Genomic DNA, 19,648 nt, shown 5'->3' with positions numbered 1-19,648 from the left:
AACAATCGATCGCAGAGTCCAGGCCGAAGAGAGAGAGAGAGAGAGAGGGAGAAAAGTCTCTGACCAAGTCTACTTTGCCAACTAGGCAGGTCATTACAATTCAACCTACTGATAGCAAACTCTATAGTTAACAAAGATTATTAATACTGATTTTCTATGACCAATGCAGTTCAATCTATCTATAAATTCTTAAATTATTGCAAAAATGTCTGTTATGGTTTTTTTTATGCCCATTTTTAAAACCCAAATTGTGTAGATTGTGTGTTCTAAATGGCAATTTCATTTATATAGCACATATAACTGGCCTGACGACCTTAGAGGACTCATGCAGTCGTAGTCAGAGAGAAACTCAAAAATATAGTGAATCTAAACCACTGTTAATGGAGTAATATATTTGTGCATGTTTTGTTAATTCTGACTGCTGTATTGTTAATGCAGATGACAAGGAGAAATGTAGTGTCAACTGTTGTTTCATGAAGTTGAAAAATGAGCTGAATCTCTCATTTATTTTCTAAGAATTGCTATGTACTTTAGACACATTTGTTTAAGAGTACATAGTGCATAACATACAAATTAATAAAGGACATTCAATTTGAATTTTCACTCAGGCCAACAAGGTGGGACCTTTCCGATTTGTTAAAATTTTGCCCGAAGGTACGGACCAATGCATGTCTTTGTACATGCCCCCAGGCTGTAATCAGGTTACAACAAACTGATTACCATACAGCAAACCTAGGGCCTGTTTGCTGTAGATCTGAGTTGAGCCGTGTTCATGTTTCACTTATAGGCATGATTTCACACAATGCTGTTTCTTTGATCACATTGCTTATCCAAAGGCCCCAGTGTTCACTATCTGACAACACAGAGTCAGCAAATTTAAACTACACTGGTTCCAGAACAAACATGTTTATACAATGAGCTTTTTCGGGTAACTATGACCTTATATTCAGTCGGTAAAAAGTCTATGTCAGACAAACAGTCGGGTGTTAAGTGATGTTAATTAACACTTGCATAACTTACACGTAACAGCTGCTGTGTGCGTGAATCACAACACTTACAAGCGCAAAGGATCCAGTGGCTGAACATCAAGTTTATTTTGGTTAGGATCAGAAACACAGATCATGTCCTGAGGGTGAGATGAGAGGCAATGATATCAAAATCCCCTGACTGAAATATGGCAATGATTGTTTACCGTGTACGGGGAGAAGAGGGTTGTCGATGAGTGAGAGAAATTGTGCATTCAACGTTCAATGGGTTAGACTGCAGGGGAGCAGTTACTCTCAACAACAGAGAGCAGGACTGGTCATTAACTCCAACACCATGGGAGCAAAATCTCCCACATCTCCAGTTGCTGCAAGAATACTTTCTACTCAATAAAACCTATTTTTAGTTGAAATGAAAAACAAAAGGCACAATGATTTTCAACTCATTCTTTTCTTTAATATGCACAAGAGTTGAAAGCATCAATGAGCCACCTTAAAGAGAAGAATTCAATCTAAAATTTATAAAAAGATATAAACAATCAGAGGCCAAAACGCTGTCTGTTGCTTTTCTCCCATTAGTTTTTTTTTTTTTTATTTAAAACAACTTTTCATTAGCAAGTAAAAATCTTGCAACAAACATAAGCTTGTATCCAATTCAGATACAAGGCAACAAAATTGTAAATCTTTAAAGTGGCTCGGTCTATTCCGCTAGTCCATGACTGTACACCCTCTCTATGGTTTTGTTCAGTAATAAACAGCTAGTCCCAAAAAAACAAGCCTGGGCTGCACATAACAACCCCACACAGTATTTAAATCCCCAGTTTGATGCCCACTCCCTCCCCTGCTCTGACCCTCTCAGTAGTTAGCAGCCATCCAGAGGATCAGTAAGTCTTGACAACTCAAACCCAAGCCTATACACCAACTGGGACATGGGACGGTACATTTTTAACAGCCCATCACCACTAAAAGAAAAAAAAAAACAGCCTGATCCAATTCATCAGCATGTCATCACAATACATATGCAAATCAAACATGAAAACAATAAAACAAAGAAATATTGCTCAGACAAAAACAAAAACCCTCCCCAGCCATCTTTGACAGTAAGGTTATCGTCCATCCAATGACTGTCAGCTGCAGCAGCTTTGTACAGGCTTTATGTAAATATACTCATATATTCATTTGATGGCAAGGAGAGATACACATCACATTTTTGTACAATTATTCAAATTGAATGATGACATGTGACCTCTTCATCGAAAGTAGTTAAGTACTGTAAATGTCAGGACCTGTACTCCATGTTTAGTCTTCATCGAATAAAAGGTCCCTTCCTGCAGGCAGACATTAACATGCCTCTCAGACGTGTGCATAAGACTAAAGAGAAGGAAAACGCAAAAACAGACATATGGAAGCTCCACAGACTCAACTAGTAGAAGCTGAAACTTGAAACTAAAATATCTGAATGGAGAGAGAATTAACCCCAAAAGAAATTAGATAAGCAATTCTAATCGATTTTAGTTTCAACTTGTATTTTCTTTGTAACCCGCCTGGTTTCACATTACAGGGGAGTCCCGGGCACACAGTTCAAAGGATCACAGGCCGTGACCAAGATCATGCTGCAGACATGGATGTCGTGTGGGGAAGATAAACGCTACATCCGACATGTTCCCTTCCTCTCAAGTCTCTGTGCCTTCACCTAAAGGTGCTTACTCCCATGGTAGGTATTCACATACCACCCCCACCCCCTCAAAAAAAGAAAAAGATAAAAAAAAAATGCTGTTCTGCTGAATCAGGAGCTGGCAATTAGCAGGTCTTACACTTGTCTTGGGACAAAAAAAACAAAAATGGCATTTTCTTCACATTTTCAATTTTTTTTGAAACATACTTTGTTTTATAATTCAACAGTAGTCACGTTAAAAAAAAGTGACATCATCGAGTCAGAAGTCATATCAGTCAGTTTACCATGGAATCCTCTTTTTTCCCTTCAGGCCCTTCACCCCTCCCCCTGCCACAGGACTCTCCTGGGAGGCCAGTGGGGGTCCGTGGATAATTCATGGCTTAGCTCTGGGATTAACTCTTTAAACTGGGTGAGAGAGGGTTACTGGGGTGCCCGGCCATCAAGTATCAACGTGACTAAGTGTGTCGATGTGTGTAGTAGAATATTAGTGTGCGTGCACATGGGTGAAGGAACACCAGAGGACAATCAAGAGGAGGGAGAGCACAAAATAAACTACAAACAAACCGCAGTATTTCTTCCCCATTAGTGATATGATGGCTTCAAACAGAAGTATGCACACAAATTCTTGGGTGTTCAAAAGTGTGTACGTAAATATGTGGGTATCTGTGTATGTCAGTGTAAATGTCTTGTGTTTTTGTCTTTGTGAGAACTTGACATTTGGCAATTAAATCTTGCCCTGAAGAATTTTTTTTTCTTCTGGTTTTATTTTTGTGTGATATTTGGATTTTGAAGCACTGGCTGAGATTGCCGACAATCCTCCCCAATGCAGGTTGCCAGGTGGTGATGGTGCCCGTTGAGTAAACAGGACTCCTGATTGGTTGCAGTGTTCTGTGAAGGATGACCTTATAGAAAGAAATAAACCCCGCAGTGCAGAGGTGGGTAAATCTTTCAGTGGTAAGTAGAAGTGATTCTAAGTAAATCCTTCGGTACCAGGTTGCCAGGTTGGAGGAGAGATGGATGAATGTCTGGGGTGATTGCAGAGTACCCGCGCAGCTGGTTGAACCAAATGTCCTGGCTTTTAGAAATTAAACTCTGAAGTTTGCATGTTGGAAGCTGGATCGAAATTGAAGGTTCCTCCTTGAGTGGTATCAGGGATCAAAATGGGATCTTCATCAATCTAAAAAGACATTAGATCGCAATTAGGAAGTTATTGACTGTAAAGGAAAAATTATTAAAACCACCGTTGATAAACTCACATCATCTCCTGAAAAGTACTGATCAATAATCTCAAAGGCTAGTTTGTAGATATCTTCATTCTCATGCTGTTGCAGATTTTCTATCTTCTCCAATCCTGTAAAAAAAAAACAAGGAAGTTTTTGCCATGTTGACTCACCATGTTGTGAAAAAAAGTGAAAAGAGAAAAAAAATGACATGGTATAAAATGTTACAGCACTCATATGGACTATAGTTATTATGCAGTAGTTTTGAACCACTCCATATATCAGTGCTTCCCCCTGACCCCCCTTGAAGGTCAAGTTAACTTTATGTTATTTTCTCTATAGCGCCAGATCACAACAGAAGTCATTTAAGATTACTTTTCCAAGGTATAGACCTGAACACGTCTAAACTCAATAGCCTTTTATTTATCTTATTAACACAAAGGCATGTCACTACATGGTTGCGCATATACAATCTGTATTGTATCACACACGGCGGTCTTCCGGCCCCATGCGGGTGCGCTCACACACACACACACACACACACACACACACACACACACACAGGTGAGCACACTCCCACCAGTGGACAGAGGACATGCGTCAGTAAATGTGTTGCGTCAGCCACCTGAAAAGCAGACAAAAATATCTGCATTTTTTTTTAAACGCTCCCAGTGTTTGTTTTAACAGTTTGTTAAAGCTGTAGCTAGGGGAAGCACTGACAATAGACTGCAAACAAGTGTTGACAATCTGGGAAATATAACCCTACATTTGAAGTGAACCCTTAAAAAGATCATTAAAAAGCAAGTTAGCCCATAAATTTCATTCACCCTACCTCATTAAGAATGGGGGCACCCTATGCCTACATATGGACTGAAAAAATTGAGGAGTTAAGGGCTAAGTTGGAGGGGCAAGGGAGGAATGGGATGGAGCATAAGTGATAAGTTGCTTGTTGTATGGTAAAATCAGGTCTACACAATTTCAGGCTTCTACTAAATGCCAACTGACTTAAAATAATTCACCTCACAGGAGGCTAAAACAAGTTTTGTGATGACAATTATCTTGACCTTTGACCACCAAATTCTAAAAAGATCATGTAATTGAAATAATTGAGTCCTGAGCGTGTCCTGGAAATATTCAGAAGGTATGTATTAAATGTATTTTGTGAAATCACCGTGGCCTTGAACTCTTACAAACGAAAAGTAATTTGTAAAATAGACTTAAGAAAACCACAAACTGCAGGGAACACACCTCCACACTCCTCAATAATCTCAGCAATAGTGCTCGCTTCATCTCCTGCCATGATCAGGATATTCTTCAGGCCGTCCAGGACAACCTGCACCACCTGTGAGTCCTTCACTGATAACAGGTTACAGAATGGAGGGATCACATTCTGCTCCACCAGGAACTCCACCTACACAAACCCACACATACACACCACATCCATACTTGATTACAACACAAGTACATGGTTACAAATGTACTCATTCACACACAATGAGCTTTCAGAACTTCAAAACATTATATATATATATATATATATGATAAAATATAAAAATTTCATCTGACGGCAAATGCACTTCTTCTACACTACTAGCTGTAAGGCTCAGCTCACCTGGTCTTTCCTCCCACTGATGGTAAGGTTGCTGATGGCCCATGCTGCCTCCTTCTGAGTGCCAAAGTCACCCTGCAGAGAGGCAGGCTGTTACTATGATGTGCACACAGCAGATATTTTCTACATAACCAAAAGGCATACAGTAACTGGGTTACATTTGCATTCAGCATTCAATTCATTTATCAGAAGTTGTGTTACTTCTCACAGTACAAAAACATAGAACACAGATAAATCAATGCCAAAATGACTATTTTAGAATTTTAGAAGGTATCATCTGTTGAGACAATTCCACATAAAGAGTAAAGCATATAAAGCTCAAGAGATGTGTTTTCTGCTCTTGCATCACATACAAACCTTTGCCAGTTGGTGAATGATCATCGGAATCAATCCAGCATTGATCACAGCTTGAACCTGCTGCTGGTTCCCAGCTGTAATGTTGGAGAGGAACCAAACTGCTTCCTGCCAAACACACCAATCGCAAATTCCAATTTAATTTAATTTCAATGAATAATTTCAATAGTCCTCTCCATTTAAACGTATTTATTTCAGTGTTTTAGTCTTGAAAAACCCTATTTTTCCATTAAAATAAACATCAATACACAGCAGTTTGCATTTGAAAAAGTAAGGGTATGCAAACATGAACAGAGCAGCCTCTTAAATCTTATATATTTACATCCCAAGTAGAAACGAGTGAAACAGAAAGCTCACATAAATACCATGAACTTCAGTGCAGTTCCCCATGCAAAAACCTTACTCAAATTGGCTTGTTAGGCCATTAAAAAAACAGACTCACAGTCAAAAACAAGGAGGTTATCGTACCTTGTTAATCTTTTCCTTAGGATGTGTGAGGAGGTTGGAGAAATGTGAGAGGACGTCACAGTTGAGCACAACCTGTGTTTGTTCATCTGTCCCTGTTACAATATTCCCCACTGCCCTCAGAGCTGCCGTCTGCAGTTTTTAGGACAACAGAATAACACAGAATAAAAATAAAAACTTAATTTGCAAAGAATCAAAGTGAAAATCTTCAGCTCACGATGTCAATAATCAATAAAATAGAGACTCGCCTGGACTTTCACCTCCTGATGACTGAGAAGAGGCACAAGAAACGGAACAACTCCAGAGTCGATGACCATCTGGATCTGCTCATTGCCTCCGTCCGTCAGATAAGATAGAGCCCACACTGTGTCTACTAGAATCTTAATACAGACACACAAAACTTAAGTTCATAAACTGACCATGTGCACCAATGATACAGGTAACAATTACAAAAATGGCTTTCTAATATGACCAATTCTTCTCTCCGATACTTACATTTATGTCGGTGTGATATATTAGCACACAGAGGGCGGGCAAAATCTGGAGGGAGAGAAAAATAGGTTGAGCGTGGGTTGAATGTAGACAGAATAATAGATGGGATCAGATTAAGTCAAAAGCAGGACAGAGTTAAAAAGATAAAAACTGTCAAAACCAGACTTCAAATGGTGCTACAAAAGCTTTATAGTCACCAAGTCCCCTGGGAGGATGAGGCTGATTTGGCGACTGAAAATCTGTGTGTGACTCAGCCTGCAGTGACACAGTCAACTGCAAAGCAACACATCCATCTGTCTGGCACATGAGGGTATGAGGCATGCAAGCACACACACACCTCTTGCACAGTCTCCATGGGCGGTGGTGGATCCTTGTTGCGGCAGAGGTTGACAATGACCCAAGTAACATTGCGGAGGAAAGTAATGGGGACTGATGGGTTAATGAAAGAGAACAAGGGCTTGACCACCCCAAGTGAGATGACATAATCTCTGCACTGTGGACCATCACCTGGGCAAGCAAAGGGCAGAGGTCAACATTACTCTGCGGAATCACTTGTATGCCATATACAAACATGCACAAACTTGTGTCTCTCCAAACTTACCTATAATGTTTCCTAAAGCCCATACAGCTTGTTCACAAACATTTTGGTGGGGGGAGTGTAGCAGCCGCAGGAAGAGGGGCACGGCATCTGGACATGCAAACATCAAGATGTCAAAAACTCTCCCTGACTGTGTTGTAGCTCCAGAATCAAACTAAAAATGAATTTGAATAAAAGATCCTTCACTGGTCCTTGACATTGGTCATTGTTAGAGAATAGTGGTAGACAATCGTTTCCAAATCAAATTTGCAATTTGAGACAATGCAATTAGCAAATCAACAAGGCTGCGGTTTCATTATTTTATTTTTGCTTGATCTCTACAAATAAAGTAAAAATAAGGGTTCGATTGATGTGTTTTGTTTTGTTCTGTTACAATTGGAGACCATGTCTAGGCCAAGGTTATTATAGTTAACGGAAACCAACAAAACGAAAACTAAAATTAAAAAATAATTATTTTGTTTAAAAAAACAAACAAAAAAAACCCTGAAACTGAATCGTGTGTTTATACAACTAACTAAAATTGTAGCGCAAAATGTGCTTAGTTTTCATACATAATCCTTTTGGGTTCATATGAAGTGTATTTACTTTTTTTCTGCCAGCAATTTTGAAAGGTTTTATTTGAGACAGCATTTCATTCATTCATAATAAAATGTTTGTAATTTGTTTTTGTTTTAAATGTGAGATAGTTAAACACAACATTCGTGGTAGTTCATTGGGTTGAGTTGGTTCATCTAAGTGAATCAAAACTCTGCTCTAGGGGTTTATTGTTATTTTTTTTTAATTTTGCTTGTTTTTCCTCAGATTGAGACTCCTGGCTCACAAGCAATGTGATGTGTCTCATGAAGTTTATTTATTATTGCATCCAAACTCAGCACTATGATGCACATTTTGCACTGCAGGTTAATTTCTTGCAGGCTGTTATATTTGATTCAGGGATGGTTCATCTGTCCTGATACATTTTTAAAATGGCATATTTTGCTGGATTTTTAGACAATACTTATGAACTTTTTGCATCTTGCATCTGGCAAATACTAAATACTATAAAACTACAGCTAAGCATTTACAAAAAATAATAAAAACTAGCAAATAAACACTCTTAAAACTGACTAATTTAAAAAACAACAGTCAAAACTAAATGAAAAACTAATGAAAAATCCAAAACTATTATAACCTTGGTCTACGCAAGAAACAAAAATGTCACAAAATAACATATTGCCGTTTCCCACCCTCCAGTCATATTTTTAGTAGATAACCTAGCTCTGATTTTGAAAAATGGCCATTCTAAGAAAAAAAAAAAAGCATGACTCAGGGAGCGAAAAAAAACAAATATGCTTGCTTGGCAGATTGCAGACGGTACACAAACACAGACTAACAGGCTAAAAGTAGCGACAACAGAATGCAGGGTCGACTTACTAGATTTAACCACAGCCTGAGTCTGTGCTGAAGTCCCAGACGCAATGTTGGTCAAAGCCCAAGCTGCTTCAAACTGAAGAGAGGGGCTGTGGAACAGGAAACAGCAGCAGGTAAAAACAAAGAAAGCTTGTTTTGATTCCACAGTAGATGGGACATTAAAAGTGGAATAAATAATGATTTACATCATTTTCCGATGCTCATTGAGGTCCTAAGCACCTAATACACTAGGCTTTTTTAAGTTTGTTGCTCATGACAGGATGTTTAAGTTTCCTACAATTAGTTTCTTGAAAATAAATTAATAATCAGTTTCACATTCTCTGAAACCCCAGTGAAACAGTTTATGTGGTGGATGCTGCAATGGACACATCAGACAGGGGGGGACCAATTACACTCTAAGATCTGGTCTTCACATCACCCTCCACATGACTGCTAGTAAATCATTAAAAATGATAAAAACTTAATCACTTCTCTGCAGTTTCTCAGATTTTAGCTGTGGACAGAAGAGATTAATTTTATTCCCTATTGTGCATTCACTGATATAATTTGAAGAATACATCTTGTCTACTTAGGGGTGCGCAATATGGCAAAATTGTAAAGCACATTATTATTCCTTGATTGAGTTGACAAATTAAAGTTGATTACTTAAATTACTGAACAGAAAAAAATGTTTTGGCGGTTGAATGTTATGCTTGATTAATTTATGACTTCTCAGAGAAGCCCAGTGAGCTGGCTCAAATTTGGGAATTAAGAAGGTGAAATCGGTTTGTTATTTGCCAACAAATAACATTTTTAGTTTTCAAAAACACTTGTTTTCTTGTTTTTATGACAGGTGGTCTTTATTTAAGAATGTGTTAAGTAACGTATAACGTTTTTTTTCTTACAAGGAAAACACATTCACAATTTTTTATTTTTTTATTTACATTGATTGAACCGAATTTTGGTTTACTATTTTGCAAGTTACTGAACAGTGCAACCAAACTATTAACCTATTTAAAACATGTTGTAAAAAAAAGTGTAAAAGCATTTAGGCCAAATAACATTTCTGAAGTACAATGGTTTTTATTTAAAAGTTTAACAACACCTATACACAGGTTGTGAGAGTGCTGCGGTGCCTTTAGGAGTAAGAGCGTCAGCGCGAAGCGGTTACAGCTTCTGTCATGGAGGAAATATCTCTCCTGCGCTTTCCGATCACAGTCTATAAGCTAAGGAGGAAAGCTAACGCAACCAAAGGTTTTGTTGCACTTCAGGTAAAGACTATTATCAGCACTAGTTCTTGAGAAACATAACCAGACTTTTGAACATTTAACTTTCTCCACTGTGACTGGTGGCTTCCATCGCTTTGCAGGCAGCGGGAGGTAGCCACACCCCCGAACAGACAGAGATGGACACAGATCTCTCCGCAGGATTGGAAAAATCTGTACGAACAGCACCGTTAACGTCTGGGCTTTGCAAATAATTGCTGTTTGTGCCAGAAAGCCAAACTATACTCCATATAATGGAGATGGAGTTCTTTTTAGGGACCAACTCCTCCGTTTTGTTTTCATTTTCTGCCATGGCTTCCCACTACACTCTGAATCAAACAGAGTGGGGAACGAGAAATCCACAACCCTGACTGCGTCCATGTAAGAGCATAGAACAGCAATGGATACAATGTGTCCTATAGACGCAACTCCAATCTCTCTGCTTTGGTGGATCGTCAACACTTTCTAATCCGTCACAATCTAATGTCGTCATATCGCCCCCCATTGTCTACTCTTGTAATGTCAAGTGCTGCTGCTTTTCATGCTGTGCAAGTCATTTGAAGTAATTACCTCATTGTATCCAAATCAATTAGCTTGCATTACTGCCTTAGTATTATAGCAACATGGTAGATCATTACTGTCTTCGTCCATTTTCTACTGCTTTATCCTCCACATGTTACATAATCTATGATAAATAAACAAAAAACGTTATTAATGCAAACTCAACATAAGCTTGTGTCTCACATAATGCAAATCTGTTGTGGGTTATCATGACAAAATTGTTTCTAATGTCTTCCCTAAATGTTTTTTAATGACAACTAGTCCCCCCCTACCCGAACACAAGGTCCTGGGATTTGGGGAACTCTGAGAGACAGGAATGCTGTTGTATTTGGCTTGGTCTGCCATAGACTGAGAAAAACAGCTAACTGGCCTATGTGCCTCAACACACTCTCAAGTGTGGACACAGTAGGATAAATACAACCTCACGCATAAACAGCCTTTGTTGCTGCAAAGCTAGCAAACTGTTTTGGAAGCATACTTACTTGTCATCCCTTTCCAGGCATTTGACTAAAATGGGCAGGATACCAGACTTTATCAAGTCATCGATTGGAGGGTTTCTGTCGCTCGAGAGTAGTTTTCTGAAAAAAAGCAATGGGAAAACAATATAAATACATATCTATCTAAAAATGTGAGGAACATCTGTCTTTTAATCGCACAACTGTCCAATGGAGGCGTACAGCGCCAAACTTGATATAGCTTGGAAAATAACTGCACGGGAAAGGGTACAGGTAGTGCACTAGTACTCAATAATAATATCTGTTGTCTTTGTGTGTATTCTATCAGTCACTTACCTGGCTGCCTGCACAGCACTGAGCTGGATCACTGCGTTATCACTGGTAGCATTCTATTGTGACAAAGAGCAAAAACTATTATGAATAGTATAACATAATTAGCCAGTTAAGAAGCTGCTGCTGGTACATTTACTGCACAGAGGCTTTAGACACTTGTTTAACTTGATATTTAGATTGTCATTATTCATGTAGTACACACACACACACTGATTCTGCAGTATAACAACCACAAACATGCAGCTACAATCAAACAAAACAAAAATCTTCAGCAACAGCAATTTGGCACAGTAAATGACATTGCTTTTAGTGCCTTAAACATTTGTACAGTACTGTACAGAGGACAGCTTGAAACATACAAACTCTTACCTGTAGGATGGCATCAAGAGTGACATTTTGCTGCACAAAGTGAAATAAAAAAAAAACCATTAGCACTATCATAGAGTGAGTATATCCAACCATCCACTAACAACAACACCAACAGCCATGAGTTTAGACACATAAGACACAACCTGGGCAAAACAGTGTATTTCCTTCAAGTCATCAAGACTTGAAGAATCTGGGAGAGGCTAGGAGTTGAGCCACTGCTCCTCCACATTGGGAGGAGCCAGTTGAGGTGGTTTGGGCATCTAGTCAGGATGCCTCCTGGACACCTCACCCAACTGAAAAGATACCCAGAGGCAGATCCAGGACACAACGGAGATTACTGAAGAGATTACCTAGACCTTAAATCATGACTCTGATCAACACATAATTCCCATTTATCTCATTGCTTAAAATTTAAATGAACAAATACATTGAGTGAAAAACTGCACATATGTCACAGTATTACTATATAAACAGTATATAAATGACCTGCTTTACTAGGTTATTATATAAGTATAAAAACAAAATAAAAATAACACATAATTTAAACAATATGGTTATTTTATTCCTGTTAAGTATTTCCTACTTTATGGAATTTGTTTTGTAAATCATTTCAAAACTGAAAATAAAACATATTTTCATGCCCAGATACAGTACCATCACAGCCCACTAGGGGGCCAAGGACCAAATACACATACACTGCTGTAGATGCTCCATGAACACCTTTTATGACCTAAAGTTCCAGAATGGGCACTAAATAAGTTTTGTCATATACTTTTTCTATTTCAACTGGGGAAAATGTTTTCGTAATTTGTGTGAATTTGGCCATAGAAATTTGGAGAAATCAGTATTTGCCATCTGAGTGTCTTCACATTTGTAAGGAAAAAAGAAGTGTTTTTAATGGATTGCCCATGTAATTTTACCGTCATGACCAATGGTTGAGACAGAAGACAAGACTTGCTAGATCACTCTTTTTTAATAATGATAATTTCCAGGCTCAAGCATACACCCACACTTACTCCTTTGAAGTCTGAGTCGACATCAGAGTCCTCCAGACTCTCTTCCTGCGGGACATTTCTCTTCTTCAGTAGATGTTCATCTCGTTTGTTCTGACAGGAGGGAGGGGGGTAAAGAAGACAAGCAGATCAAAATGTTCATTGATGCATTCATGACTTCTTTAATAAACAGTCCTTCCTTTCAAACTTTAACGCTCCAGAGCACAGCCTAGATGAAAAGTCATTCTAGGTGGCCAAGTCTCAGAAATATGCAAATCAACTAACTAATCTACAGAGTAAACAAACACTCATTTTTGAAGGACATTGAACCTTAAGGCACTCCACTATGAAGTGCATTAAGGCCCTCACTATGTGAGAGCAGAAAGACTCACACGCCCATTAAAGTGAACATGTGAGTCATTGGTAGGAGGAGATTCCCTTGTCCTAGATTCCTGTGCACCATTCAGATGTGCGTCACTGATGACTACTCAGCTAGTGTAGTGCTTCTTGCTGCTCTGATCCTGTAAAATGGAATGTGCTGGACTTCAGACCACCTCATCACTCCACAACAGTGGCATATCGCATTCTAGTACATGCTTATTTATCAGCAGAAGGGATGATGTGATCATTCAATGCCTTCTACACAGTACATTTTGCAGTGTTAAAGTAACAATATAACAGTCAATTTAACACCAGTTATGATTAGGACAAGATACAATCAGGATTTGTGTTAAATAACTAAACTAAATTAGTGTAAATGTTAAAGTAAATTTACTGTTACTTTAACACTGCTAAACAGTTTTACTGTGTGTAAATGTCACATTAGAACAATGCGATGCAAAGTGTCTGAATTCCCCAAATAATAACACATTAAAATAAAAAAAATACCAGTATTTACACAGCAATAAGATCAGTGGCATTTGGTGGGACACAATCAGACAAAGAGCCAAGCAAGAGCCTTAGTGCTCCACATCACCATGCCTGGGTTTTAGTTTCAACATTGGGTGATTTTCAAACTGCAGGATGCTCATGCATTGCAACAGCACGATCCTGATGCCGTTCAACAGCCGCAGCCACCACTGTGTTTTGCCACTGGAAAAAACTAGTTTACTGCTGCTCCTGCTTCGGACGCTTCACCCATAATCACTTCTCCAGAAGCGCTTCGAGGAATAAGGTGAAAAAACAAAAATCACTGCAGATTATTCATTTTTTCACTTTTGCATCTTAATTTACAGCTTCATGTTATAAGTGATAATCACTAGTGGCACACTCATATTAAAAAGGACATGTAAAATCAATGTGAAGAAGCACAGCGTTTTCTCAGTGCAAAGTATGCCACCACATGTTAACTGCTAATCATGTTAGTCTGTCATCAAATTGCTAGTTTTCAGTAATAATGAGTGAAAAATATTTGTACAGCGCAATAACAGCAGGTTGTGGATCTCCCACTGTGATCCAAAACACAGGATCCTACCAAAAATGTTTATTTCAACTAGTGCAGTACCTACATCTTGGGCTTCAACTGACTAAGCATCACATGCCTGGCACATTGCCCTGCGTGTCCTCTCTTAATTGTCTTCACGCATGTGTAGGCGGCTCGTTTAGTGATAGATCCATCAAATTTCTACTGCACAGCTCACACCAGAGCCCTTAATAAGTCACCTGCCAAGTTTGAAGCCATCATGCTCCTTCCATCACCTGTTATGTCACAATGCGCATCAAGGAATTTAAAAACTACACTTCTTGTGCCCTTAGTAAGTCACAAGACCCATTGGACAGTTATGTGATTAACAGATGGACTGACATTCCTCGATTTGTTGTATCAAAAATCTACAAATAAGCCTAAATCTAGATGCTCTGGAAACTCAAACCGGATTGCAATGCAAAACAAGACATTCACAAGGACAACACTTGAATAGTTATTGGCACCTGCATGCTTACTACTACTACTTAATCATGCAGATGCAGAGATTTTCCTATCTTAACCAAGCCTCACAGCTGAATCAGAGTTGGTTTGTCTCAACTATGAACTCTCATAAGGGAGAGTAATTCAGCTAAAGTGTGCAAATGTCAGGTTAATTGCACAAAATATATAAAGTAATAGTGGAAGTGGGGTGGGTGAGTTGAGGATATTTGAGCTTGGTCACTTGATGTTTGGGCGATGTTTTTAATATCAATGACAAAGTAAATGTCTTCCTGCAATGTGTACCTTTGCTTCCAGGTTCACAGAAATAAATGCTCAACTCTGAAGCTTTATCAACAGACCATACTTAATCTTTCTAAACATAAAGCGACTGTGCGTTTTCAACTTTATTCACGTTAAATGCCACCTGTCTGGAATAAGAGGCAGGTTTGTAATTCTTTGACTGAAGCTGGATCCAGATTTTAACCCTCATATGACCATCGTGATAATCAGGCCACCTGGATTTAGTTTTGATGTTATGGCTGTAGAATTGTCAAAAGATGTTCAGTCAGTGAGTGCTTCTGCCCCTTTACACCCCCCTTTCCAAGATAACTTTCAATATCTGGCAGTTATTCAACCATTTGGGAATTACGGTACTGAGAAGCTGATGACACACATGTGACACACTAGTGAATCTTGTCTGAGATTGTATGGTCGTGCCGCAGAAGTCCTTAAGGCTACTGTAATGACAAGTATATGGGCGCAAAGCACTATTTTCCTGCTTTCCAGTATCCACCCATCTTCTACCGGTTTATCGTCCACATGAGGGTCGCGGGGTTGCTGTGCCAACCTCAGTTGACATAGGGCGAAAGGTGGGGTCACACCCTGGACAGATTGCCAGTCCATAGTTTGGAATTTTCTAGATATCACAAAAGGTCTAGGAGTTGTGGCAATGATTATTTAATTAATTATTGTTTTTTATTATTGTATATTATACAATTTCAGACAGGCCATGTGTGTGCTGACTACATAGAAGTTTGTTTAGTTGCAGGGAATAGATCAGGGATTTCTATTCTTGTTACTCTGGTGTAACATGGACATGAAGTCTGGGGCTAATGAGTGTGTGTGTAGACAAATGGTGCATCTTCTCTCACCTTTCTCAACTCAACCGTCACCTCATTTCGATGTCTTCTCATAGTCTGCAACACAAACAAAAAGAAACATTTAAGCAACTCAGCATTTAACGCAGTGAAATAAATATACATCAAGTCTTTTGCATAGATTAGCAAATGGCCTAGATTTCAGGAATAATTCCAAAAGGCAAGTTCAAAGGCATTGGACAAATAAAAGACCACCATTGTTCTTTAAATCTCAAAAACAAGTGGGGTAATTAGTCTTAACAAATTGCTGGATTTGTGTGTGTGTTGAGTTTCCAGTTCATCCAGAATAGTTTGAGATGGTCTAACATCTTGTGACTAAAGAGGTTCATGTTGCCTTCCTAAATAGCCTGTTACGTAATCTGGGACAGTCATAACTCAGGAGGCTGCAGAGTGGTGTCTCCCAACCACTGCTTGAATAACAATAATGCCACTATATTGACCCAAACAGAAAATACCCCATTGCAAACAACATTATTGTAATAGTACAATGTGGACATTAAGAGAAATTAATACAACTCAGCTCAATTCATTTATTCAATGGCATAGGCTACATACATTTAACATTAGGTTACAATAAATATATGCTTACATTTTTAAAAAACTGCTCGAGCCCATGGAGGCACAAGTAGACACTAAAAAAATGCAATTGTTTGCCAATTGTTCAGTAAATCATATTGGGTTAATATTACATGACCATTCTAAACAGTAACCAAAAAATTTTTTTATCCATAAAAACATAAGGATCTTAGTGATTATGACATAAAGTGAGTGAGACTTTACTGCTTTGGAATGTAAAGCTTCCTAATGCTGTCAGAAACAAGGAGTGCTGTTGTGTCTGACCTAAATATACAAACTGACATTTTCTTCTGCATTAGTATGAGTCATCCCTTTTGGCGAACTTAAATTCATACAGAGGAGCACAAGAGGACCTAGGTCAGATATCTAACATGCCTGAAATAGCATCAGGAATGTACTTTGCTAGTCCGCCTGTTATAGTAGCCATGTGCTTGTCACACTGACTAAGTTTCAAAACAACCACCTATGTGTCATCCTGTGTTCTGAGGCAATTCATGGTGAAACTTCAATCAGGATCCACCTCTGGGGTACCCATAGCCCATCACAACAACCAAACACAAGAATGTGTCTTCACAGGTAAACAATTAGGCCAGAATATACTGTATGTGACACACAATTGCACACATATTTAATATTTATATTTAATTATTTAATATAATTTTTATATAATATATAACACATAAACTTTTTTTATAAATGATTCAGTCACATTGAGCATTACTGTATTACTGAATATGTGTGTGTATATCATTTTAATGTATGATGAAAACTGAAATGTACTGCAAATCTTTCAAACTGTGGATTTGCAACTAGGACGCATGGTGTTTTCCGGAGGTAGCCACAACCATTTCACCTGTCACTTTAACAGCATGGCCATTATGAAATTTGACAGCTTACCTAACAGAATTAGGTCAAGTTTTAGGAATTATTAGGAATAGGAAATTTACTACTAATACTAATTTATCATAGATAGATTGTAACCAAGCACCAACTTCAATTAGGTGAAATGGTTTTACTTTGCAAAAACACCAGCAGGGTGGTTTATCCAGCCAACTCTACTGAGCGTTGTCAACGCTCTACTGCAAGCAGCACTGTTAATAAAGTAACAATTACGAAATTAAAGTAAGTAATAAAACTGATAGTGACACAGGGAGAGGGTGTTATAAAATATATTTTAACAAATTACAGGTCATTATAAACTCCCAATGCACAATGCACCAATCTTAGTTATCCTAACTCACAAGTTACGAAGCTCAAACTGCTTGAACATGCCAATGTTCATGGCCTCCACAGTCATCAGATATCAAACAAATAGAGCACATTTGTATTGTCAAACAGGAACCTCTAGCATCAATGATACATTTTTCTCCAAGATAACTGCTACTCATGGGATTTTTTATTTTTTTTTACTGACCATCCTCTGTAAACCCAAAAGATATTTGTGTGTAAAACTCCCTGTGGCTGAGCAGTTTCTGAAATACCCCAGCTTGTCTAATATCATCAAAACCATGCCACCTTCAAAGTTACTAGAATCACCCGTCAGGTTGTCTTAACCATGAATACCTCAACGCAATGAACTGCTGCCACTGAATAGATATTTGTGTGAAATCGTAGTTGGACAGGTGAACCAAAATAGTGGTCAATGCATGTATGTATCCATCTCAAGCACACGATTTTTCAGTGTTAGTGTACTTCACTACAAACAACTTGGTTTCCCTGCTTCACACACGTACTGTACAATATATAATCCGCGAGAGCAAATCTGTCTACATCATTTATTTTACTACAACTGTACCTCTCTGCACCACTGTTAATTTAATGTTCAACGTTTCGTATGTCTATTTATGTGTCTGTACACATGGTTCAGGAGTTATTCTAAGAAATGTAGCTGTTTAATTACTCAGCTAGCAGCTAAGTGTTGGTTAGCTCATCTGTTTTTACACGCTAGCGCTCTACTTGACAACGTTAGCAAGCTAGCAAGGAGGGGCAGCGTTTAGTTACTGTGGATGTGGACCAACCGTGTAGCTTTAGTTAAACTTAAAATTCACGTTTTGCTACTAATGTCAATTGCATGTACTGTTCGCGAGTTAACACTGGTATTAATGGAGGTCAGCTGGTTGTATAAACATGTCACATTGGGGTGCCGGCGAGGCCCGGCCTCGCTTGCGACCGGTGTCCATCCAACTAGCTAGTTAACGCTAGCTGACAGTGACAGCTACATTGATTGTCCTTAATGCTATTATTTCAAAGGGTGAAATTGTAATGTGGACTTTTCGTACATGAGTTAACTCGGGAGACTTGATGGGCGACTTGGCGTTCATTCGACATCTATCGGGTAATTACGGAGCGACATTGCCTACAAACAGGCCAATAAGCACTTCTGATGGCGAAATGCTCAAGATAGCTAGCTAACTGACTAGCTGGCAAGCAACTGCAGCCGGGGCCAGGCTCCCCAGCGAGGCCCTCAGACTATCACTTTCAACATAAAACTGATAAATTTACAATCGCATTCCAAAACCGACTCACCTCGACATCACGCCCCTTGTTTTTAAAGCTCTTGATGCGGTGGTTATCCAAGCCGGCGTTTTCTGCCATGGCTATATGGGGTTTCTCTACTGCTCCGGCTTTACGGATCTCTTTAGTGAACGACGAGGCACGGCAGCTCCTCCGCTGCTGTTGCTGCTGGACGAGGAGGAGGGGGCGGGCGTGACAGGGCGCAGAGTGAGGGGAGGAGCTAATCCATGAATAATATTAATATTATACATATTATTATTGTTGCTTTTATCATTATTAGTAGTAGAAGTTGTCGTAGTTTGCTTGCGTGCTACTGTCTTGCTTGTACACTAAATATAGTTTAATTCTTGATTTTTTCTTTCAAACTTCGACTTTGATATTTTTACATCAAAGGATCAAACAGGCCATTGATGTTCTTGGTGTGTTCGTCAGTGTGTTTTATATACAGAACAAGTATTAAATATTCATTCGACTTCTAATTATATTTTCTGACAGGCAAGAAACACTGAGAGATGCCTTCCACAGTTCAACATGTTCTTTCTTTCTATTTTTTGTCTGTTACCAAACGCAGTCCCTTTTGATTGGTTTGAACATGCATGAAAACTTTTTCATATCATAGCTATGGATGTCGCGAAATGGCTCAACACTGCCCCCTAAAGTCAGCCCCTGGAATATATTGGTCCTGACTCCTAGGCTTATGAATCGGGTCAGTCATCATCATCTAACCGCTTTATC

At 38.8% G+C, this 19,648-nt stretch overlaps 1 protein-coding gene across 1 annotated transcript; it reads right to left on the bottom strand.

Moving 5' to 3' along the window:
• Positions 1-1,070: 1,070 nt before the first annotated feature.
• On the bottom strand, positions 1,071-19,091 carry kpna3 (karyopherin alpha 3 (importin alpha 4)). The gene is made up of 17 exons (XM_044017684.1): positions 18,926-19,091; positions 15,818-15,862; positions 12,785-12,874; positions 11,769-11,798; positions 11,403-11,455; positions 11,094-11,189; positions 8,810-8,895; positions 7,400-7,486; positions 7,136-7,305; positions 6,802-6,846; positions 6,555-6,686; positions 6,310-6,438; positions 5,845-5,949; positions 5,491-5,562; positions 5,127-5,289; positions 3,915-4,009; positions 1,071-3,835 (listed from the first exon to the last, which is right to left on the bottom strand). Exons 1-17 carry the CDS (start codon positions 18,992-18,994, stop codon positions 3,737-3,739), a joined length of 1,566 nt encoding a protein of 521 aa, XP_043873619.1. The 5' UTR covers positions 18,995-19,091; the 3' UTR covers positions 1,071-3,736.
• Positions 19,092-19,648: the final 557 nt, after the last annotated feature.

This window comes from Solea senegalensis, linkage group LG2, assembly GCF_019176455.1.
Source record: "Solea senegalensis isolate Sse05_10M linkage group LG2, IFAPA_SoseM_1, whole genome shotgun sequence".
Lineage (NCBI taxonomy): Eukaryota > Metazoa > Chordata > Actinopteri > Pleuronectiformes > Soleidae > Solea > Solea senegalensis.
This window is presented reverse-complemented; position numbering and strand designations above follow the sequence as displayed.

Bases quoted from the DNA above. Each gene is read 5' to 3' on its own strand.
- kpna3 (XM_044017684.1), bottom strand. From the start codon at position 18,994: ATGGCAGAAAACGCCGGCTTGGATAACCACCGCATCAAGAGCTTTAAA. The intron at 15,863-18,925 runs GTGAGTCGGTTT...TTTGTGTTGCAG, and splicing joins ACAAGGGGCGTGATGTCGAG to ACTATGAGAAGACATCGAAA. The intron at 6,847-7,135 runs GTGTGTGTGTGC...CTCTCCCTCCAG, and splicing joins CCATGGAGACTGTGCAAGAG to ATTTTGCCCGCCCTCTGTGT.